The sequence below is a fragment of the Psittacula echo genome (assembly GCF_963264785.1).
Source record: "Psittacula echo genome assembly, chromosome: 2".
NCBI classification, from domain to species: Eukaryota; Metazoa; Chordata; class Aves; order Psittaciformes; family Psittacidae; genus Psittacula; species Psittacula echo.
In genome coordinates, this window is record NC_137737.1 from 77,449,392 (window position 1) to 77,472,504 (window position 23,113).

General features: G+C 34.8%; 1 protein-coding gene across 1 annotated transcript in view; it reads left to right on the forward strand.

The window, feature by feature from the left end:
• The window catches only part of CDH9 (cadherin 9), a gene marked incomplete at both ends in the record, with an annotated part of 79,566 nt that overhangs the window by 25,858 nt on the left and 30,595 nt on the right, over window positions 1-23,113 (forward strand). The window contains one exon of the mRNA XM_080611879.1: window positions 8,196-8,490. Within this exon, the coding sequence (XP_080468005.1) occupies window positions 8,196-8,490 (295 nt within the window). The remainder of the gene's footprint in view (window positions 1-8,195; window positions 8,491-23,113) is intronic.

Here is a 23,113-nt window from a genome sequence, read left to right on the forward strand (position 1 = left end):
GAGAATTCTGCTGAACCCTTCCTGAATGAAAACCAGATTTACCCTTACCTACTAAGTCAAAATCAGCACCTGCAGCTGATGTCAGCAGTGTTTTTCACAATAACATTCTCTAGAGAATTTGTAACAATAGACAGCTGAACACAAGGACCAGATGCTGCAAAACAGAAGATAAGAAATGTAAATGTCATTTGCCTTGTTTAATATACAGTCACTTAGGTTACCAACACACACAAAGTTTGGTTGTTTAATTAAGAAGTTTGTGCTGATGTCACAAATTCAAGTCAGGTAAATAAATTGCCATTTAACACATGCATAAAACTTTTGATTAAACACATATAAGGAGGAAATAAAAGCAACGCAGATACAGCTACTGCAATCCATACTGAAGCACTACTGCAGTTATTGATATCTTTTGTGTTTTTAATTATTTAAAATGCTAATGAAGGAGAATATTGGCTGCCATTGTTGTTGTATCCTAGCTGCTGTAAATCTCAAAGGTCTGAAATCATATATTGGGGGCACTGGGAGATATCCTACCTGTCACTATCATTCAATGTATTTTCTGTGATATTTTAGGTTTGGTTGGGATGCTACAAGCTCTTATTTCAAGTACACTTCTTGCATTTTAGGGATGAATTAATTTGTTTTGGTTTAGGTAATACTCATCCACCCTCCTTCACAATTGCTACCTTCTTTCCAACCTCTGTATACATAACCTTCTTGGGATAAGCTTAGAGTGATAATTACAGTCATTTCCTGGGGTCAGATCAATTTGTTTTTAATATGTACTGAGCAGATTTGGAAAAGTCAATCTTTTTTTCTGTGCCACAGCTTCAGAATAGTAGCACAGTACAATCACCATATATGAATAGAAATTAGATGTAAACAGGCACATGGTTTTGCAAAAGTAACATAAACATGTGCTTGTGTTTTCTTGTATTTTGCATGTTTCCTCCCTCAGCCCAGAATCTTTAGCTACAAAATGCAATTAAAAGGTGTTTGAGGAATCCTAAAATACAAAAATTTTCTTTTTCCTCTTTCATTTCAGAAAGGGTCACTTTGGACACACCTGAATAGCTTATGTTTCCCTGTTTTTTTCCATTGTTTACTATTTATGCTTATTGTTTTCACATTCAAGAAGACATAAGCATATTTGAAAGAATCATGCTAAATCAGTTAACGACATTTAGCCAAGTTGATTGTTTATGCCAGGTACAGTCTATTATAGTTTTGGCATACATTTTCCAGAGTCAGTAGGTCTGGCTATATTACAACTGAAACTCAACATTTTCTAACTGACAAACTATTAATGTAACACTTCATTATATTAAGTTTTATGGAAAAGGTTTCCAATCTGAAGTCATATGTGGCTTTAGTATTTTGCCTTAAGCCATAAAGCAAGCAATGGTACGAAAGGTAGTCTTGAATGTGGGAAAGCACCTTAGCTGTACCAGGAGCTACAACTTCAAATATACAGCGTTTTCGGGGAAAGAGGGAATGTTTTCCACCTGAAGCATAAATTACAGATCAAATATAAAAGAACAGAGATGTGCTCAGATAACTGCATTATGGTTTAACAAAACCTGAAATAGAAAAACTTTAAGTATAAAAAGACAGTACCAGTGTAACTCTTGGTTCAGGTTTCATTTTCACAGGAGAGAAAAAAAAAAAAAAAAATTCTTTGTCTTCCTAGCTTCAATTTTCCTCTGCTGACTTGTGATAGTCTCGATCCAAAATAAATGGCACCATTTACAGTTCATATTTTTATTATTTTGGTTCCAGGAACTGGAAGATAAAGAAACCCCAGCAACCAAACCCTAATGTTCTCTTTCTTTGAGAAAGACCTTTGAATTATACATATTGAAACAAAACCCTATCCAGCCAAAACTACCAGAAAGCATGCAGTCAGCAATTGTTCCAAGCATCTAAAATATATATATAACTATACACAAACTTGCCATTTTAATTTTTTTGTGTAAATAGAGATGCAATCTAACTTTACTGGTGAAGGTGGAAAGAAATAACAGAGAAGACTGCAGTAGACTCCTTAGAAATTGCTTTACTCAACTATAATTTGAAAAAGGAACTAAACTCTTTAGATTATCATTGATATGATATGATATGATATAGGTTGAATTTAAAAAATGCTGTAAGGACATTAAAATTTTCTAATGTAGTATGTAGGACTTTTGCAACAGTAGAAAGAAAGTAAGGATGAAACCCCAGGTTTCTGGAATTTGGACCTGGGCGTGGGGATGCTCCTGAATTTACTTGGCCTCCAGGTCAGATATCAAAGTTTGTTACAGATCTGAAAAAACAAAACCAAAACCAAAGGATTTCTGACTTTAAAACTCTGTATTTAAAGAGGCACCATTTGTACCTGCCAGGTGCACCTGCATTCTAGATGTGATTGCAGCTCCATGCAGTCGTGCCCTTTACATACCTTTGAAGAGGTTCTCTTGTGTTCTGGTAGTAGTTTCACTACAACAACTTTGAAATAAGCATGGTCTTCATCTCCCACTAAAAATGTAGATGTGCCAATTTAGTGACTCTAAAAAAAAAAAAAGAAGAGTTCATTTGACCACGATAACCCTCTAAGTTCACTTTAAAAGTAAGGAAAGAACATTGTTCACTATTTCTAAAAGGCATTTACAGGAAAACAGGGTCTGAGACAGGAGACTGTGGGATATGAGGATTCATCTGCTGGAGACAGCTCTGTGGTTGGAGGCAGTTGAAGTAAGAAATCTGTGGATTAGCCCTTTTTCTATACCACGATACAGAGGCACACTGTAAACCATCAAAGTTTTAAGTTTTTATTACAGTACCTACCACAATGTAAACTTGGATCTACCCTCTCCTTGATGTGTCTTCATCCTTCATTTCCCCTCATCCCTCTCCACAAGAGAGAGCATACCTCTTCTGAATTTAGGAAACCAAATAAATTTTTTCACTGTATTTATTCATAACAATCTCAACAGTCATAAGTAGTTCATCTATGAATTCTATGAATCTTGCTCATTTTCCCCCTTTTCTTCTGCAACAGTAGTTGTACAGAAATAAATTGCAAATGAAATGAAATCTAAATGGTCTGGCAAATTCTTACTTCTAAATGGGGGAAATTCATTCATATAATTATATAATTCGTTAACTGTGTCCATTGATTTTCCCCTCTTCCACTGATTATATGCGTGCCTATCTTCAAAAAAGTTACTATTGCAAAGAGCTGAGAACCAGATCAGCTTCATAGTTTATAGAAAAATTAATAAATTATAATTGAATTAATAAGAAACAGTCAAGTGCTTTTAAGCATATAAGAAACTCTATTCTAAGGTGAAATTATTTTCTATTTCTTAAGTGTTTTGTTTGGCCACCCCATAACAATTCCTGAAGTTGATAATCTATGAGATATCTTTTCCCTCCAAAGAATGCTGCAATCATCTTCTCTACTGTGTATAATAATAGCAGTTTTGAGAGAAGTTATGGATTAGTCTTCGACATAGTTAGGATGCATATTCAAATAAAATACTTTCTGAAACCAGGGAGTTATGTGTTATAACCACCATTTGCTGATAAATATTGAGTGCTACATGAGGGTGAAACAAGGTACTTAATTTAGAGGAAATAGGAATATGCTACATAATGCTGAAATAATCTGTTGTTTGTTTACTCATTTACTTATTGGAAATTACACTAACAGGGACCCATGTAGATTTATGTCAAGACCTCTTTTGAGAACATCAAGATCTCAATTATCACATCACCTAAAAATTCAGTTTCACAGAACTGAATAGACAAACTAATTTGAGATGCACACTTTTCCTACGTAAATAAAGAAAAAAAAAGATTGAAAGAGCATTTATAAGTATGCCCATATTTAAAAGATGTACATTGTGACAGAAATAGCTAGTTGTTACTCCCAAAACCATTACCAATGTCTTTGTCTCTGATGATCCTCAGGAAAAGCCATGTTGAGAACATGTTTAACCAGCCACACAAAAAACTACAGAAAAAGAAATGTGTGCAAAAGAATATTAAGAAATCAAGATACTCATCAGTGCATCTTCTAAGTTATGTCTTCATTCCAATGTGTTTCTGCTGAATTGATGCTCGATTTTGAATGGAATTGGAATGGCATTCGTTAATGATGTGGTCACTATATACTGAGAAATCTAATAACATATTATCTGACTTGGGGGTTTGCTTGTTTGTTTACTTTCCTTTAGCTGACGTGGCAGCTCTTTAAAGAAATTGCAGAATTAACAATTTATGATATGAGAAAGGACACGTTTGACAAGTTCATTCTTCCACCCATATATAGGTTTTGCTTTCTAACATACTCCACCCCAAATAAAGGAAAATGATCATTTAGAGTAAAAGAAAACAAAATATTTCAACAGGAATTACTTTCTGCTGATAGTAAATGGTGGATCTCCCAGAGCTGCTGAGTCAGCAGAATATAGAGGAGAAACTACAGCAAAGATTACTTCAAATCAAATGGATGGATACTATTTTTCCAATGTGAATATCTGAGCCTTCTTCATGGATATAAACAGTTTGATAATTTAAAAAAAAAATAAAAATCACAAACCATTTTATATATAAAACTTTTAACTGCAAATAGGATTTAGAAAATTGTTCTTGTTCCTTGGTTTTAGTGAATAGAGGGCATGATATTTTGTAAACTTATTATGCGTATTTTTGCATGTGATTTGCTGTAGGCTTTCTGTAGAACAATTAAAATTTGAAAAGCTCAAGCCATATTTCATGTTATAAGTTAAAAATATTTGAGCAGTTTCTAGAAGTTCACCAATCATGAAGAAACACAATATAAATTGGTCAAAATTAAATTGCAGTATCCTTTTTTAAAATGTTCATGTCCCTATAGTTATTTTGCGTAAACATCTGGAATCTTATGTGGAGCTATTCTGTCTCATAAATTAAAAGCATATTTTGTAATTATATAAATCTAGCGTAGTGAGACAATGGTATGATTATTCTATTTTACACAGTTACTGTTTTATAAGGTGCTGGACAATATTTTGTTTCATTTATTTGTTCTTCTTTATGAATATGGTCCCTTCTTTTTTTTTTTTTTTTTTTTTTTTCCCAAACTACGATATTGTAAAATTACTTCCTAGATTAAAGAAGATTCCTCAAATGTGACATGGAAAACAAAATATATATAGGAATTAGAACATGAATTAGAACATGTAGAATAAGCAATAGTTTGCAAGTGTATTTCAAATGAGCTTACTTACAGTAATTTAGCAATAGGAGGTGGAAATCTTCATTGCTAGGAAATCATGTTCTGTACCAAATTTACCATGCTTGAAAATTCTTTTATCATTTGTGGTTGAAACAGGAGATCAGTAGGAAGCTTAAAATACCCATCACAGTATGAGCTCCTTGACATCTTTTTAGATAGTTTATGCAGACTAAATCTATTCTCTGAGGTTCTATGTATAGTTGAGAAGCAGGGTAAGGGACTAGCAATGGACAAATACAATATTTTTTTCCCCAGAACTACTTGTTAGTGCAGAACAGATCACTGGTCCTACTGCCTGATCATCTTTGCCCCATTTTAAGAGGTTGCTGACCCTGGACTACCAGCAGAATTGTTCATATGAGCAAAGTGAGGTTGGCAAGCTAGCAGTATTTACATTCAGAGCCTGGATCTCTGTTACTCATTTGCATCTGTCTTCTTTTATTATACAGGACCTCTTCTCAGCAGATGACTAGCTCTTCAAGTCTAAAAAGATTTTGAAGGAATTCAAAAATTAAATAGCAAAATTTGCAATCTTAGTATGTAAAGTGCTAACTTTAAATCAGTTTATAGTCTGAAAAACTCTTTAGGGTAGCAGAATTGCCGTGAAAAAGCATTTAGCAGGTCTTCAAATATGAACTACATTATTGCCACACTTTCAAGTAATATTATCATCAAATAACATTCCAGTTATATTTTCTGATAAAATGCATATTATGTACTTAATATTTCTGATAAAAGTCCACATATATAATATATCCCTGTTTAAACTAAGAAGTTGGTTTCTGCTGTAAATCAAGATAAACAACATAAAAATCTCCCGATCCATGGGACTGATCCCTCACCAAGTTCTCAAACACAGCTTTTGATATGGCTGCTTCCCCAGGCTAGCTGAGGATGTTAAGGAGGCATGTAACAGCACAGGACATTGTACCTGGTACTTGGACTTTTTAAAGATTCGAAAAGAAGTGGTCCTGTCTTCATGAGAAAATTAGGTTCAAGTGCTAGCCATCAGTCTTGACATCAGATCCTCATTTGCCATATTCTAAAAAGCTTCTACCTCAAGAAAAAATGAGAAAGCTATATTTATGCCACAAGGTAAGGAATATCTCAACAGGAATGAATGTGCAGTTTCTTAGGGACAGGAAATTGTGCTGTGTGGCACAAGACAGAATCATCTGACCAAAAGAAATACGCTATATTTTTTACTTAAGATATGAAACGGTCAACTCTTTTTTTGATAAAAATCAAATATGAAAACAAGAAAAAATATTTTTAATGAACTTTGTATATTTCTGATATAATGCTCCACATTCTGTGTCAAGATACCCATATAATATTTATTTTCTCTGTATTACTTGTAGAATTGCCAGGTTGATGGGGACTTCTTTTTTGGGCCTGTGTGCGTGTTGTATGTCATTCTTTCAACCCACTATATGCAATCCTTAACAATTGTCACAGATACATATTACAGATATACTCAGATACTTATTACAGATATACTCTTAATATATTAAGTGCTAAAACTGTTTGGATAGTCATTTTGTTCAGTCTTATCTCTAGAAGAGTTAACAATGCATAACATATCACATTTGGTGACTAATGTTAAGCTAAAATGTTAAACTAGAGGAAAAAATCTAAGAAAAAAAAATCTAAGTGAATAAATCTAACAAAGTTGACCACAATCCCATTCATACAAGGGTAGTAACAAAGAGATGCAATGGTTCTGCTACAAAACATAGAGACAAATACTGTTAGGAATACAGAAGCAATGAAACAAGGAACAGAGAAGCATAAAATACAGCTTACCTGGCTCTAGTGACTATCTAGAGCAATACTTTTACTGATACTGAACAATATTTTCTCAGGTGGATGATATACTAGATTTTTCTACTCAGAAAAATTAAAAAGCAAATAAAATGCTGGGATAGCCTTCCTTCTGTCCACATTTGAAAAACACCCAGATTACCAATCTGTGGCCAGATATGACTGTGAGCATAAAGCATATATCTGAGTAAAACATGCTGCAAATGCTAATAAAACAGAACTGCTGTTCCTTGTAAATGAAATTAGAGGAATAGACTTCCAAAAAAAGAGTATTATATGAAAATTTCTAGTACTTGGGTCAACTTCAATGGCTTACTTTGGCCTTGGTTTTAGGTACTTTTTCAAAATGTCATATATGGCAAGCTAATCAGTGCCTGTAAATTCACAGAGATAGAGTTTTGAACTCTTATAAAGTGTAGGAAAAAGACTGTTAAACCCCACTCAATGCTTTGAAAATTTACCACCTAGTGTTCTTGAAAATTATTTCTCTTGCATGAAAAAAGGAATTCATTAAAGATGTTCCTAGAGGTACAAACAAAACCAAAAAAACCCAAAAAAACACAAAAACCCCAACAACGACAAAACACACAACCCCCCCCCAAACAACTAGAAACATAAGTTTCTTAAATCAGAACATTTATTGGTGATTTTGGGAAGTTCAGAAGATATAGTCCTTAAACCCCATTTCTTCTATATTGTTAAACTTCTTGTCTGATCATCAATCAATAAACAGGAAGACAAATGTTATTTTGCAAATAGAAACTTGGGAATTTTACACCCCCTGTCATCTTTGAAAAGGAGACTTCTGATAGTTTCTGGAAAGACTACTCAAAGAAATACCATTTTTTGTTTCAAGCTGGTAATTCTAAGTACTAGTACAATATCTTCTACATCCCCTTGTGCCGTTATGAGTTTGTCTAGAGCTATTTTTTTGTGTATGACTTAGTCTCAAATTTGCAATTGTTCTGACAGTGAAATATAAGATAACCACTATTGATCCCGATTATAGTCAAGATTTTACAGACTTATTCATATATGCTGAATGTTTTTGCTTGTAATAACAATACATATATTTATAGAATTCTTCTTTTCTACCTCCCTGAAGCTACACACTGACCAAGATAAAGGAGATGGAAATTTAAAATACATATTAACAGGAGATGGGGCTGGCAGTCTGTTCATTATAGATGAAAATACAGGAGATATTCATGCTGCAAAGAAATTGGACAGAGAAGAAAAGTCCCTATATGTGCTACGTGCCAAGGCTATAGACAGAAAAACTGGAAGACAAGTGGAACCAGAGTCTGAATTTATCATTAAAATCCACGATATCAATGACAATGAACCAAAATTCACCAAGGACATATATACCGCCAGTATTCCAGAGATGTCTAGAGTTGGTAGGTAAAAATTTATCGTTATGTAAAATACCAATGGGTTTGAGGTGATTTATAAATTTTAAGTAATTTATTATTTGAGGCAGATCATATTTGAGGCACTTAATTCTGTGAATATCCATGGAACTATATTTGTTGCCACTAATGTATCATAAATTATTGATTCTGCTTGGATGTTTCATCTTCACTTACTTTTTCATCCTTTTTCCACACTATAGGCTATTTTTTACCCTTTTAACCCACCAGAACCATCAAGGAATGTAGCATGTATGGTTGTCTTATAAATTACTATCTAGTTTTACCACAGCTGTGAATATAACTTGCATAAGATATATCCTTTTTGTATTTGTAATGTTTAATTTAACAAACCTCTCTGTACTTTTAGACACAAACAACTTTAAACATGTAAGTATGTAAATCAATTAAGGTCTCAAAAATGTTGCAAAAATATCTTCCTGAAAATGCAAAAAAAACCTTGTTTGTTTGGTTGGTTTGTTGCTGTTGGCTTTTTATGTCTGTTTGGATGTTTTTCAATTATTTTTTTCTCTTTGGTAGCAATATTAGTAGTTGCTGGTGTTTTGCTGTTTTGTTTTGTTTTGTTTTGTTTTATGGGGACTTTTCTAGGATTTTTTAAGATAACAAACATGAACCCCTTCACCAAATAAATAACTATTTTTGCTTAAAAAAATCTTCGTCTTCATGAATAAAAACTTACAGCTATTCACAACAGCCACAATGAAAAGTAAAAATGTGGAATCACAGTAGAGGATAGGTGAGAAATATAGCATCAAAGGAAAAAATTCTCTGATTTTTTTTTAAAATAATATAAAGTGATAGATAATATTCATCAGCACACATTCATCAACAGTTATCATGATTACCTAAATGCTCTGTTGTTTTATAGAGAAGACAGTGTCTCTGATGAATAAACATAAAATACATAGGCTATGGGAAAAAACTGACAGAAAAATTCTCAAGAGTTGTTTACCCATCATGAATTACTGTAATGATGCGCAAAATCAGCCCTGTATGATGGCATTGCTAAGAGGCACAATAAAATACCAATCAACATTTGTGACTAATACGCATCTTTGGAAAATAATTTCCAGAAGCTAATAATTATCTCTGAAAGCAGTAACAGAAGTATAATGGAACAGGAATCTATTTTATAATTCTCTTTTATAATCATGAGAATGGAATACCTACAATAATAAGTATAGTGCAAAGAGTCCAAGAATGGTTCTTTTAAAGATACATGGAAAATAGAGAAATCCTTTCCATTCAGAATTTACTTTGCTGATAATCTGTGAAGGAAAAATGTTGGCAGTGTAACTGTCATATTTAATTTGAAACATATTTTATGGAGGGAACTCTATAGGAATAGATAGGATAAAAAGCATGATGTCTGTGCTTAACCATATCACTTAGCTCACCTTCATCAGAGTCAATGGAGAAGCAAGAATAACAGACAAGGGAATAAGATCCACTACTTTGGCAATGGCTGTGAATTTTTAAGTCTATGAAATGTCTATGTGCGATGAGGATGGTGATAGAATAAGTACCATCATGCACTTTAAGATGAGAAAGTGTCCTTAAAAGACCCCAGTAAAGGTGAGAATTAGAGGAAAATGATTTAAACAATAACAGGTGTGCCTTATATTTCAATTTGAAGACATAAAAGGGATCTGAGTTACTCTTTGCTCTGTTTAGTTGACATTTGCATTTGGGGATATGAAAGCTACACTGGAATGGCAATTTTTAGCATTTGAAATACGGCCAAACCTTTTACTTGGCTCTGAATTGTTGAATTTAAAATAGAATTTCAGGTTGGAGGATTGTGTAAAGTCATGAAGGAAGAACAAATTGTGAAACTATTGATTAAGCAATATATGTTAGGGTTATTGCTGCTGTGAAAGTAAGTGCATCTGAAAGGAAAGGACAGAAAATATAGTGAAAATTGAAAAGGGGAGGAAGGGAGGAAAGGAAGGGAGGGAGGGAGGGAGGGAGGGAGGGAAGAAGGAAGGAAGGAAGGAAGGAAGGAAGGAAGGAAGGAAGGAAGGAAGGAAGGAAGGAAGGAAGGAAGGAAGGAAGGAAGGAAGGAAGGAAGGAAGGAAGGAAGGAAGGAAGGAAGGAAGGAAGGAAGGAAGGAAGGAAGGAAGGAAGGAAGGAAGGAAGGAAGGAAGGAAGGAAGGAAGGAAGGAAGGAAGGAAGGAAGGAAGGAAGGGGAGAAAGAGAGAAAGAAGAAAGAAGAAAGAAGAGAGAAAGAAAGAAAAAGAAAGAAAGAAAGAAAGAAAGAAAGAAAGAAAGAAAGAAAGAAAGAAAGAAAGAAAGAAAGAAAGAAAGAAAGAAAGAAAGAGAGAAAGAAAGAAAGAAAGAAAGAAAGAAAAGGAGAGAAAGAAAGAAAGAAAGAAAGAGAGAAAGAAAGAAAGAAAGAGAGAAAGAAAGAAAGAAAGAAAGAAAGAAAGAAAGAAAGAAAGAAAGAAAGAAAGAAAGAAAGAAAGAAAGAAAGAAAGAAAGAGAAAGAAAGAAAGAAAGAAAGAAAAAAAAAAGAAAAAAGGAAACTGAACCAAATACAGTAACCATCACATTTTCTATTTTTGAATTCGTTTATGTCAGTAAGCATTAATTTACAGATGTGTGTAAAAGACTAAATGGAGACAGCTCTCATCTTTCATATTTCTTCAGGAAATAATTATATTTTCTTCCTGCATGTTTTCCCTGCTTTCAGATGCTTATAAAAAAAAAAAAAAAAAAAAAAGCTATGAGTGACTGTCTTGACTTTGCCATGAAAGCAAAGCTTATGAAAACTTCCTGACCTGCACAATTTCAGAATGTTAATTGCTAACATATATTCTATTTTAAAATTAATTGTTGAATTAGCTTTAAGAGAAAGATATATTTCAAATAAATATTGTATTAACAAATTCATATTTTACATTCTGCAGTTAAAACGCAGTATCAGAATTCCTTTTAGTCAAACTAAGCATGATAGCAGGAATTCTGTAGCTGGAATAATTCTAACAATTCTATTTCAATTTGCCACCCTAAATAAAGAATTTCAAAATCTCTATAACTGTCAGAATCTGAATATGGTTCTCTTTTTAAAATGAAATATTTTTAGTCTTTTTAAATTTATACTTAATTATTTTATACAAATTTTTATAATGGAAAAGATATCCCTTACAACAAAAAGATGAAAATATAAAATAAGAGTTCAATCCCTCATAATAGTTTCTCTAAAATAAACCATCAATGTGAAAAAGGCAAAAGCTTCTTTTTGTTTAACAATTTAAAATGTAAAACTATTTTTTTCAAGAAATTTAAGGTATTTTAGGGTTTTGTCAGTTTTAGACATTCATTCTGTTAGAATAATGCATAGTATTTTTATTTACAATAGGCTTGATACATTTTTATTAGAAAAGTATATGGAATGCTTTATGAATTATTTGTGTTTGGCATGAGGCAAAACTTCTTCAGAAGAGTATGAATGGGTACTTTAAAATTTTTTATTTCCAATTTAAAAAATAAAACAAAACAAAACAACACAACCAATGCAACAGACTAGATCGTAATCTTTTTTTTCTCTTAAATTATTCCATCATTTTTATAGTTATGTATATAATAAGGCAGCGTATTTTGGCTCTTTAAGAAACAGAATGAAACCATCCTCAGAGGAAAATCTGTGAATTTACAACACTCCCAAATAATTACAAGATATCAAGAAACAAATAATCATGCATTCTGATCCAAACGAAAAGCAGTAGTTTCCTTTTAGGATTCAAACAAGCAATGTAACTGATTTTTAACAATAACATTTTGGGATTATTGTACAGCTCTATTCAACATCCAAATATAACATATGGAATCAAAAGTAAACATTAATTTGTATATAATTTTTTTCTCCTTCAGAGCTTTATTAATTTTTATTTTTTATAAATTGTTTTAAACGTTAGTGATACTACAGTATTCCTTGTTACTGAGGAAAATAACTTAAAAAATATAATACAAGCAATCACATAAAACTAGTATCCATATATTATGTATACATATTTGTGAAGGAAAAAAGAAAACTTTAATAAAGAAGTAATGTTTATAAAATTTGGGAAATTTCTCATACATCATCAGAAATACCATAGTTTCCTTAAAGTTTATGCAGAATATATTAATCTCACACTTGAAAAAACTGAGACTGCATGTTCAGAAAAATAAGGGACGAAAATTAACCTTAACAAGATTTAAAGCAATGCTTCTGAAGGATTTAAATCATTCACAAATTTAAGCTTTACAGAAGTTTTTTAACATTTCAGATAAGCATACGTCACGTTACAGCCAAAAGGAGTGACATTCTTCTTTTGACATCTCTGCTCCTAGTTGTGCTGTCTTATGCCTTATCCACTGTCCCTCTAAACCCCAAAGAGAAAAGTTTAAGGACCTAAATCATTAGAAAAAAAAAAATGTATTGTACAAGTCAATGTTCTTTTCTTCACTATTTTTGTTCCCTAGGTCAGATCATATGAGATTAGATTCCAGAGCTGCAGTTAGGGTAGTGACAGCAGCATGGAAAGTATAGCAAGTAAAAGCAGGAGAGACTCTTTCATCCAGCAGTATCTAACCTCAGCTAAAAATTCACTTGAAATACTAATTTTTCTTCAGCTACAAAATCCTCATATTTGCTAAACAAGACTTCTCGCATTCTTTCTTGGTTGTTTTCTTTCTTTTTTTTTTTTTTTCTGATGGGGGTGAGGGAGAGGAGAAGATACCACAAGTCTTAAACCAGACTTGTCTATTCATCCCCAGTGAGTAACCATTTTACTCTTGATGCTAGAAAAAAAAAATTGGGATTTTGTAGAAGTGTTGTTGGCATGTAAAGGTAGCTAGCACTTGCTGTAAACACGAGAAGGTATAATTAATTCCCACATTTCTGTCCCGTGGGAACTGAGCCCCTATCAACTCACTGTTAGAAGTTTGTAACCTCTTCTGAGCTCCCATAAACCTTCATTTGCTCACCCTTCTTGAGATTCTGGTCTGAACTATTTGTTGTAGGGAGAAATAAGACAACAGCAGTTCAAATGTTGCAGTTAGTAAACAGGACAGGTTACTTTTAAAGCACTATATGGGACTTTTGGCTTTGTAAAGTTTTTGAGATGCAGTTTTAAGGTGACCACAAACTCATTTAATCCCTGTATGTCTCATTTTTCCCTCTAATTATTGGAAGATTAGGACAGTTTTACTCCATACATACGTTGAAACGTGTTCAGCTACCACAGCAATGGACATCACAGCACCTTTGGGCTGGTAGTCTTCCCGCCAAGTGGAATCTTCAGACCCAGGTTATGTTACATGTGGCTCCCCTTACATCTCTCTGAAATAATTCAATGGAATGCTGTTTCACTGGCTACTTTATTGGAACAAATTTATTATTTCCTATGACCTCTGTACAGTGAGAACAAAACAAAAAAAACAAAACAACTGAGGCCTGGACCTCTCCAGTTCAAAGCTTGAAATTAACATTTAAAGTTCCTATATCATATTTACACTAAAAATTGCTTGTTGTATCCATTTTCCTTCCTTTTGTAGATTTTCAGCTGTAACACTATAATCACTGAACAAAAGTGTAATGGGCCTGGATTCTTTACTTAGTACTTTTGCTCATACTGCAATGCGGTACAATGGGATATATTCTGCGTTATTGGAAATGCTGTCCTCCTGGTAGGATGTTAAACCAAGGTCCTTTCATCTTTTATAGCTTCACACCTAAAAAAGCAAAATTCTCATTGACATTCTGAAAATAGCAAGGAACAGCAATGCTGCTTCAGCCAGTATATATATCTCTTGATGCAAACATACACCATTTGGTATAAACGTTTTACAGTTCACACCCATGTGCAACCTCTTTTCAGAGCCACTGTAAATATTGAGTCCCTATACATGATGTGAGTTTCCAGGCACCTAATTTATTCTCTTGTGAGATCTTGCAGCTACCAGCCACCAAATAATTTTGCTTCTTTCAAACAAGCTGCAGTATAACAGATGCAATGAGCCTCCTCTCACACTTTCGTGATCCTATTGAAGCAGTGGCAATTGAACTGCTGGTACTAAGGACTGGAATAGCTGGGACTGATTAACATTAGAAATATTAGAAACACCTGTGTCTTTATCAGAAGGAACATTTCAAATAGAGGCATACATGTGTTATATCCTTTATTAAAACTAAAACATAGTAGTAGTAGTAGTGGAGGTTATTTGTTGTCTAAGTACAACCTTGCTCTTAAAGTGATAACGTTAATGTCTCTATATCATTCAATTGCACAAGATTCTTTCCTGACACCATGTAGTTAAAATACTTGTTTAGGTTTAAGTGCCTGAAAAAATCCTTTTCTTCATTTAAATGATTTTTGAGAATGGGATTTCTCAAATGTAGGCTGGGAAGACTGGATACACAGATCTAAGTCAGGAATTGTAATTAACTAGATATAAGTTAAATCTGCTTGAGAACTGGTTATATGTAGCCATAAAATAAATCTACAAATTATATTCAGAAGTATTATTTAATTTTTTTTTTTTTATTCTGGTAAAACAAAGCACATCTGGAATGCTTATTTAGTCTAATCTTCTGAAGATATAAACCTTTCAGTTTTAAAAACAAAGGCAGCTTTCTCAACGTCTGAATATATGTTTTAGTTGTTAATGTTAGGCAGCTGAGTGTAAAATGTTAGGTTTATATTTTTAAATCATTCTAACAAACACACGTATGCATCTGTTTTGAAAGTAAAACACAAAGGCAGATTAGTTTGAGGTTGGTTTGGGGGTTTTTACCATATTTTTTTATAACTTCTAGGTATTTCCAGTATGTGTAAATGATACACGACAGATTTCAGTGTACATAAAGATGCTTTGACATAATTTTCAGCCTTCCAAAGAAGCAACATTTTCATGAAATGAATCAATTTATCACAAAACAAAGGCCCAGACCCCTACATCTTTATTTTTCCCATGTACCGCATTTCGTGAGCTATCTCCCTCCATCTCTATCCCCCAGTTTTAGTAGAGCTACTGAGAAATGAAAGATTGGTCTCATGTGAATCTGAATGATTAGGACTACTTCTATTACAAATGATTTAGCAGTAGGATATGGCCAGCCTAAGAGTAGCAACCTCAAGAAAGGAATATTACTCCCCCAAAAGAAGTCCACTGTTCTCCCTAAAAGAGACCATCAAATGGCTCTCTATTGAAGTGGAAGGATTATGAATGTCCAGAATGGACAGACTATTGTTAAATAAGTAAATTTCTCACTTAAAATGTGCCCATACATATACATGTATATATAGTAGATATATATGTTTATATATATTACAGTATCACAGTATCACAGTATGCTAGAGATTGGAAGGGACCTCAAAAGATCATCTAGTCCAATCCCCCTGCCGGAGCAGGAACACCTAGATGAGGTTACACAGGAATGTGTCCAAGCGGGCCTTGAATGTCTCCAGAGAAGGAGACTCCACAACCTCCCTGGGCAGCCTGCTCCAGTGTTCCATCACTCTCACTGAGAAGTTTCTTCTCAAGTTTAAGTGGAACCTCTTGTGTTCCAGTTTGTACCCATTACCCCTTGTCTTATCATTGTTTGCCACTGAGAAGAGCCTGGCTCCATCCTCGTGACACTCCCCCTTTATATATTTATATACACTAATAAGGTCACCCCTCAGTCTCCTCTTCTCCAAACTGTAGAGACCAAGCTCCCTCAGCCTTTCCTCATAAGGGAGATGCTCCACTCCCTTAATCATCTTAGTTGCCCTGTGCTGGACTCTCTCCAGCAGGTCCCTGTCCTTCTTGAACTGAGGGATCCAGAATTGGACACAATATGCCTGACCTTGCTTGACCTTGTGCTCACCAACAGGGAAGGGCTGGTTGGAAATGTGATGCTCCAGGGCAGCCTTGGTTGCAGAGACCACGAATGGTCGAATTCAAGATCCTCAGGACAGTGAGAAGAGTGTGTAGCAAGCTCACTGCCCTGGACTTCAAGAGAGCAGACTTTGGCTTCTTCAGGAACCCGCTTAGTAAGGTTCCATGGGATACAACCCTAGAGGGCAGGGGGGCCCAAGACTCTTGGTTGTTATTCAAGGATCACCTGCTCCAAGCTCAGGAGTGCTGCTTCCCAACTAGAAGGAAGTGCAGCAGGAAGGCCAGGAGACCTCCTTGGATGGATAAGGAGCTGCTGAGGAAAATTCAAAGGAAAAAAGAGGCTTATAGAAGGTGGAAGCAGGGACAGGCAGCCTGGGAAGAATACAGGGATGCTGTCCGGGAAGCTAGGGACCAGGTGAGGAAAGCTAAATAAAAGATAACATTTCTTTTAATTAGATAATGATAGGTATAAGAATTGATAATAAGCTTCTGTCAAGATAGAAGATTAATTACAGAAATGGCAGTTGCTGCATGTGTAATTTTCATTGTTCAATTAACAATTCAGCTTGAATTCTATTGTGCATCACCATTTTTACTTCTTGACAATCGCATAGTAAGTTTGGAAATTTTGTGTGTCATACACAGCCTTCACAGAGTTGAGAAAAAGAAGGTACGAAAAGTCTTACCCTGGATTATCTTGTCTAACTCCTGATTATTTGAAAACTACTTCATATTATTCCCACTGAAACAAATGTATATTTTACTAAGTACATGGAACAAGATAAGTTACCTAATTTATCATGGTAATCACTGTAATTCTCTTAATACCTTACAAAATTCACATCTGCAATTTTTAACAATGATAGCAATCTTGATGTACAGGCATGTTCATCAGAAACTCAAAGTTTAGCCCTAAAAAGTGGCAATTATTAAAAAGTATTTCTTTTCAAACCTCCTTTCCTCCTTTTTCGCTCTTAGGTGAAACCTTTAGAGATTGTACAGACGACCTCAGGTAACTACTTTTGAGAAAAGCGCAAAGCAGAAAACTTCATTTAACAGCACCCTGAAAGTAGTGATGAAATAACATCCTTATGATGATTTCGTTATTTTAGAAACTAAAAATTATAAATAGAACTGAAAACTTGGTTGAAACTATTGGCTATGAATTGAGATATTTAATCAATATATAACCGTGTTGCAGCCTTTACAAACTTCTACTTCTCTTACCAGTGTCAATGGGGGCAAGCTTTTCCTAAGTTTATAAAAAACAGCTAAAAGGTTTTTCCCTCTTTAGGAGTATTCAAGAAATTAAGATCGGGCAAAGGGTCAAGATCACCAGCTCTCATCTTTATAAAGTAAACACGTGGTAGAGTTCCTGTGACTGACCTGCCGTGGATGGCAGCTGTCAGTCCATAAAATTGGCTTAATTCCACATACTGCTTAAAAGCATTGTAGGCAGAGAAAGAGTAACCAAGGTAATTAACTGCCATATTATGGCGTTATTTGTTGCTCCTTCAGCATACTAGTTTCATTAACAACTAATTCTAGTTTGTACAACTTTACTATATACATAGAACCTTCAAGCCCAGAAACATGCTACTGGTGAGTTTCAACGCTATTTTAAATAGAAATTTTGACGATCATTTTGTAATTAATTCTTTCAATTTTTTGTTTTCATTTCTTTTTTAAAATAGACTGCAGATAATCACTCTACCTAAAAGAAGTTTTATAATTTTAAGTATTTACACCACGTTGAAGAAAATGAAGATTTCTAAACTGAAGTTAATTTATTATAGATGGCAGATCATTTTATACCATAGCTCTTTAGTAACTAACTAAGAAGCACAATGTAAAAGCTTGTTAACATTAACACTTGAAAAAGTCTGACTACTTTTTTCTCTGTCTTAGCTCTGCCATTTGACATCACCAGTGTTGTATGAGAAGTGACTTTCTATATGGTGTATGTGTCAAATGTTACTGTCCTTGAACAGGCAGGGGTCACCAGTATCGAGGCCTTATTGCTGCAATCACAGCTGCACTGGGCAGGGCACATCTCTAGGATGAAGGATCACCGCCTCCTTAAGATTGTGTTTTACGGTGAACTTGCCACCGGTTACCGCGAGAGAAGTGCCTCAAAGAAGAGATATAAGGACTCCCTGAAACAATACCTCAGCCTTGGCCATATTGATTACCACCAGTGGTCCACCTTGGCCTCCAATTGGGAGACTTGGAGACACACTGTACATAATGCCATTGTCTCCTTTGAGAGCACGCGCAGAATTAGTCTCAAGGAGAAAATACAACGTAGAAAGAATCACGCCCTGCCTATACCACCCAACGAGACCTTTCACTGTGCTTTTTGCAACCAGATTTGCCTATCCCACATTGGCCTTTTTAGTCATCAGCGCGCTTGTAGTAAGCGTGGGTAAAGCCCCTCCCAAATTTTCACTCGTGAAGTCAAGCCATGAATGATGAATGAATGATATGGTGAGGAAGTAAAACAGAGCTTCACAAAAGAATAAACATACACAGAGTTGTTCATGTACCAATACTTCAAACTACTTCTCATTCTTCTTGCTATTTCTCACTTGTTATTGCATCCATAATGCTTTTCAAATTCTCACACAGAGCACCTGATGCACTTCACAGTTACAATTGCTACCAAAAGAAAACTAAAGTTACTGTGTCAAGGTCTTGAACAGCTGGAAGGCAAGGGCTTGAGGTTTCCTTCGGCTATAGCTGTTCTTTCCTAGTTCAGTTTCAGACATGTTACAATGATGTATGCATTGTTATTACTGGCAATAACCTCTACCCCAAGAAGCATTTCAGGCAGATTAAAGACAGAGTAGTTCTGTTACACTTTATCTTTCTATGTGGTGAGGCAATCATTAACACATACTTACTTCTTCAGTGCAAGATCTAATAACACAAACTAAAATGTGACATAATCTTGTCATAAAAAGGAAACATTGGACAAAACTTCAAAACACCAAAGCACAACACACACAAGAAATTATGAGAATTATTTCCAGTACCCATCCACAGGAGCTAGCACTACTAGACTGACTTCTAGATTAGTCATTATGTGAGACTATATACAATCAAAAAAAAGAGACAGCATGTTTTCAAGTGAAAGTTTCACCTCATACCTATACAGCAGACTATTAAAAATCATCAATTTTGCATAATGTGATTTATGAACTACTACATCTCCTGTTTTATGCTACCTTTTCTGTCCTATATTTTTTCTTTTTTTTTTTTTTTTTTTTTTAATACATTTCTTTTCAATATATATGGTTGAACTGCATTTTAAGCACCTTCTTATTTTTCCAGTGTTATTGCTCCTTTGAGTTAGGTTCCTTTATCAAATTGTGTTTATATACAAAACAGCAAACTTCACCTTGCAGTTCCTTATTCCTTAAGCTTTCTACGTAGAGGTGTTTTTGAGTCAAAACATAATAGTCATATCTCAACCTTATTTAGCCCTACTCTTTGTATCGAAAGCAGTCTGAAACAATATAGTCCAACTTATGCAGTAATAAGATCTTTGTTGGTGGCTTTTATATATTCCTAAGCATTTCAGGCTTAGGTAGTGCCATGTGATTACTCCTAGTTCAGAATGTCTGCAGTTTATCTGCCAGGCATAGATTCCTATCCAGACAGAAAAACCTGCTCTCAAAAGCAAAAGCGGTTGAATAGCTCTCAGAATTTCTGAAAATCACTTAAATTTTCACTCATGTTGTCAGCAGGGGCACCTCCATGGTATCTCCATATGAAAATAATCCTTGGAGCCATGCTGTCTGAGCTGTCTGTCCACTTATCTTCCTTAGGCTTTTAGCCAACAAAATTTTTAATTTTGCCTCCAGAGGTTTTCCAGAGCTCTCCCAAATCTTTTCAGCCTGCAAAAGTAATCCACTTCTAAAATCTTCTCTCGATGAATAAATTTGATGAATGGCAGATTGTCATTATGCTTGAAAACAGGAAACAAGCTCAAGAGCTTCTCCTTTAGGGAGATAAAGTCCTTCCTACCTCTCCACTTACCCCAGCTGGCCTTCTATTTCTGAAAACAAAACAGTCTTTCTGCTTTGAGTGGAGCCCTCTCTTAAATGGGGCTAGATATACATACATACACACAAGTTCTCTGTAAAAATTAGAACTTTTCAATAACTGCCAATTTTAACAGAAGTTGACTTGAGAAAAAATAGAAAGGAAGCTGTCTGGTAATGTAAAAAACATCCTGTTTCAGCATTTCTGGATTTTTTTAAATTTCTGAATTACTTCTTGAAAACTTTGTATGAGAAGGCCAAAGTCTAAACCAAGCATTTTTCTTAAAAATCAAAATTTTGAAATTATCTGAAATCCTACTTTTATAAAAATATGTCAAAATCAAGCTCAAAATGCATTTGCAAGTTACAGAATTCCCTTTGGAAAAGAAATGTCAGGGTTCTGAATGATATTTAAATCACTATCTGTCATTTTTCATCCAACATTCATGGTGGAATCTTGAAACATACAATGCTAACAACATAATCTGTTAATTTTCTTCACCCAAGATGGAGATCACTGTTCAAAACGAAGGTTACAGAAAAGTTATAAGTAAAAACAGCATTTTCAAAAAGACGCAGATATATTCTTCTAACTGTCAGAAGCTGTTCTAATTCATGTTAGCTAAAGGAGCCAAGTAAGAACATGAGTTGCATGCTGTAGAGTATGACTTTAAATGAAAAGGTAGCAAAATGTACATCTTGATCTCTTCTAGTAGATGTCGTGGTTTAAGCCCCGGCTGTAAATTAGAACCACGCAGTCTACTTCCCCCCCCCACTCCCCAGAGGGATGGGGAGGAGAATCGAAAGAATGTAACTCCCACGGGTTGAGATAAGAACAGTCCAGTAACTCAGGTATAACACAAATCACTACTGCTGCCACCAATAATAATAATGATAAGAGAAATAACAAGGGAAGAAAATATGATACCGCTCGCCGGAAAAGAGCCCGACCGAAAAGAGGACGTGCCCTTCCGGGTAGCTCCCAGTTACATCCCCGGGCATGACGTGCTGTGGTATGGAATACCTCTTTGGCTAGTTTGGGTCAGGCGTCCTGTCCCTGCTTCCTCCCGGCCCCTCCTCCTCCCTGGCAGAGCATGAGACTCACAAAATCTTTGGTCAGTCTAAACATCAGTTGTTATCAGCTTTGTTCCGAGGCTGAAAGTCAAAAACACAGTGCTGCAACAGCTACTAAAAAGGAGAAAAACTGACTGCTACTGCTGAACCCAGGACAGTATAAAACCTCTTTTTCTCTGTAGGCTATTTCTTCAGCTTTGCAATGCACTCTGATATCATGCTATAAGACCTAATTATAACAGAAGGACTCTTTCAAAGACTGAATTTCACAAAAAAAGTAGAAAGTATTTTAAACACAATTCAGAGAAGAGCTCTTATTTCAAATTCTTTTTCAAATTTATGTCTCGCTCCTCATGATTTCTGGAAATCTGTGTTAGTGGGGCTCAGTTCTGACACTGAGTTACACTGTCACAGATATGGAGTGATTCAGTTCACATTTTGAGATGGGATAGGCTTGCTAGGTAAGCTTGAATTGAAGTTCACTTTGTTTTGTGATGTTTTCACTCCTTAGGCTGCTATTGTACTCACTGCCACATTTTCTCTGTCATCTTTCACACCAGTTTGCTTGTGTGGTATATTAGATCTTGGTTTGCTGTCAGAGGCCCACCCTACTGCTCTCTCAATCTCTCTCCTCAACAGGACAGGTGAAGAAAATAAGAAGGAAAAGCTTATGAACTGATAAAAAAGACAGGGGATCATTTACCAGTTACCATCAGGGGCAAAACAGTCTCAACTTGGGAAAATTAATTTAATTTATTGCCCATTAAAAATAGTGTTGGATAGCGAGAAACAAATAAAGTAAAACACCTTCTCCACACCCACAGTTCTTTCAAGGTTCTATTTCATTCCTGCTCATGTTAGCATCTGTGAAAGCATCTCAGAAAAATTCTAGTTTCTAACATAGCATCCCAATTTGTATTTTAAAATATGCTGACTTCTGCTGACTATTATGGGATAAATGCTGCTTGTGAGGCAATCTAGACTATAAACAAATAAATGAAAAAAAAGCACCCAGATTCTGTGGGTACTATTCAGGTGGGGGTGAGGATAAGGCATAGTTGTCTTTAATTTAAAAAATCCAAACTGGTTTTGCATTATTACCAATTATTTCATTATTCATTACTGAGCTTCTTTGTTTCACTGCCTTTTCAGACCCCAAAAGCTAACAGAAGTTTCTTTCTTCATAAAAAAAAAAAAAAGCTGCACAACATTGCCTATTGTCCATGCGGATCCTATTTTATAATACAGCAGACTGTTGGCAGAGAAGAGAGTGAACTGCATGCTGACAATAAATTTTCTGAGTATATACTTGTTAATTGTTTTTCAAGATTGTACTATTAGTTTACTAGGAAGCAGTAGCTGTTATAACACTATTTTTTCACCACTCTACAAAGTTTGACAAATAAAAGAAAACATCAATAATTTGTAAACTATAATAAGATCTCATTCTATATAAGATCCACTTGAATTATATGGTAGTAACCTCCAAAGTTTCTGTAGGGTTACAGCTTTTATGCTCTCCTCAGTAATCATAATCATATGACACTTGAACCTCAGGAAACAAAGATATACATTCCCATGTATGTTTTCTTTTAAATCAAACC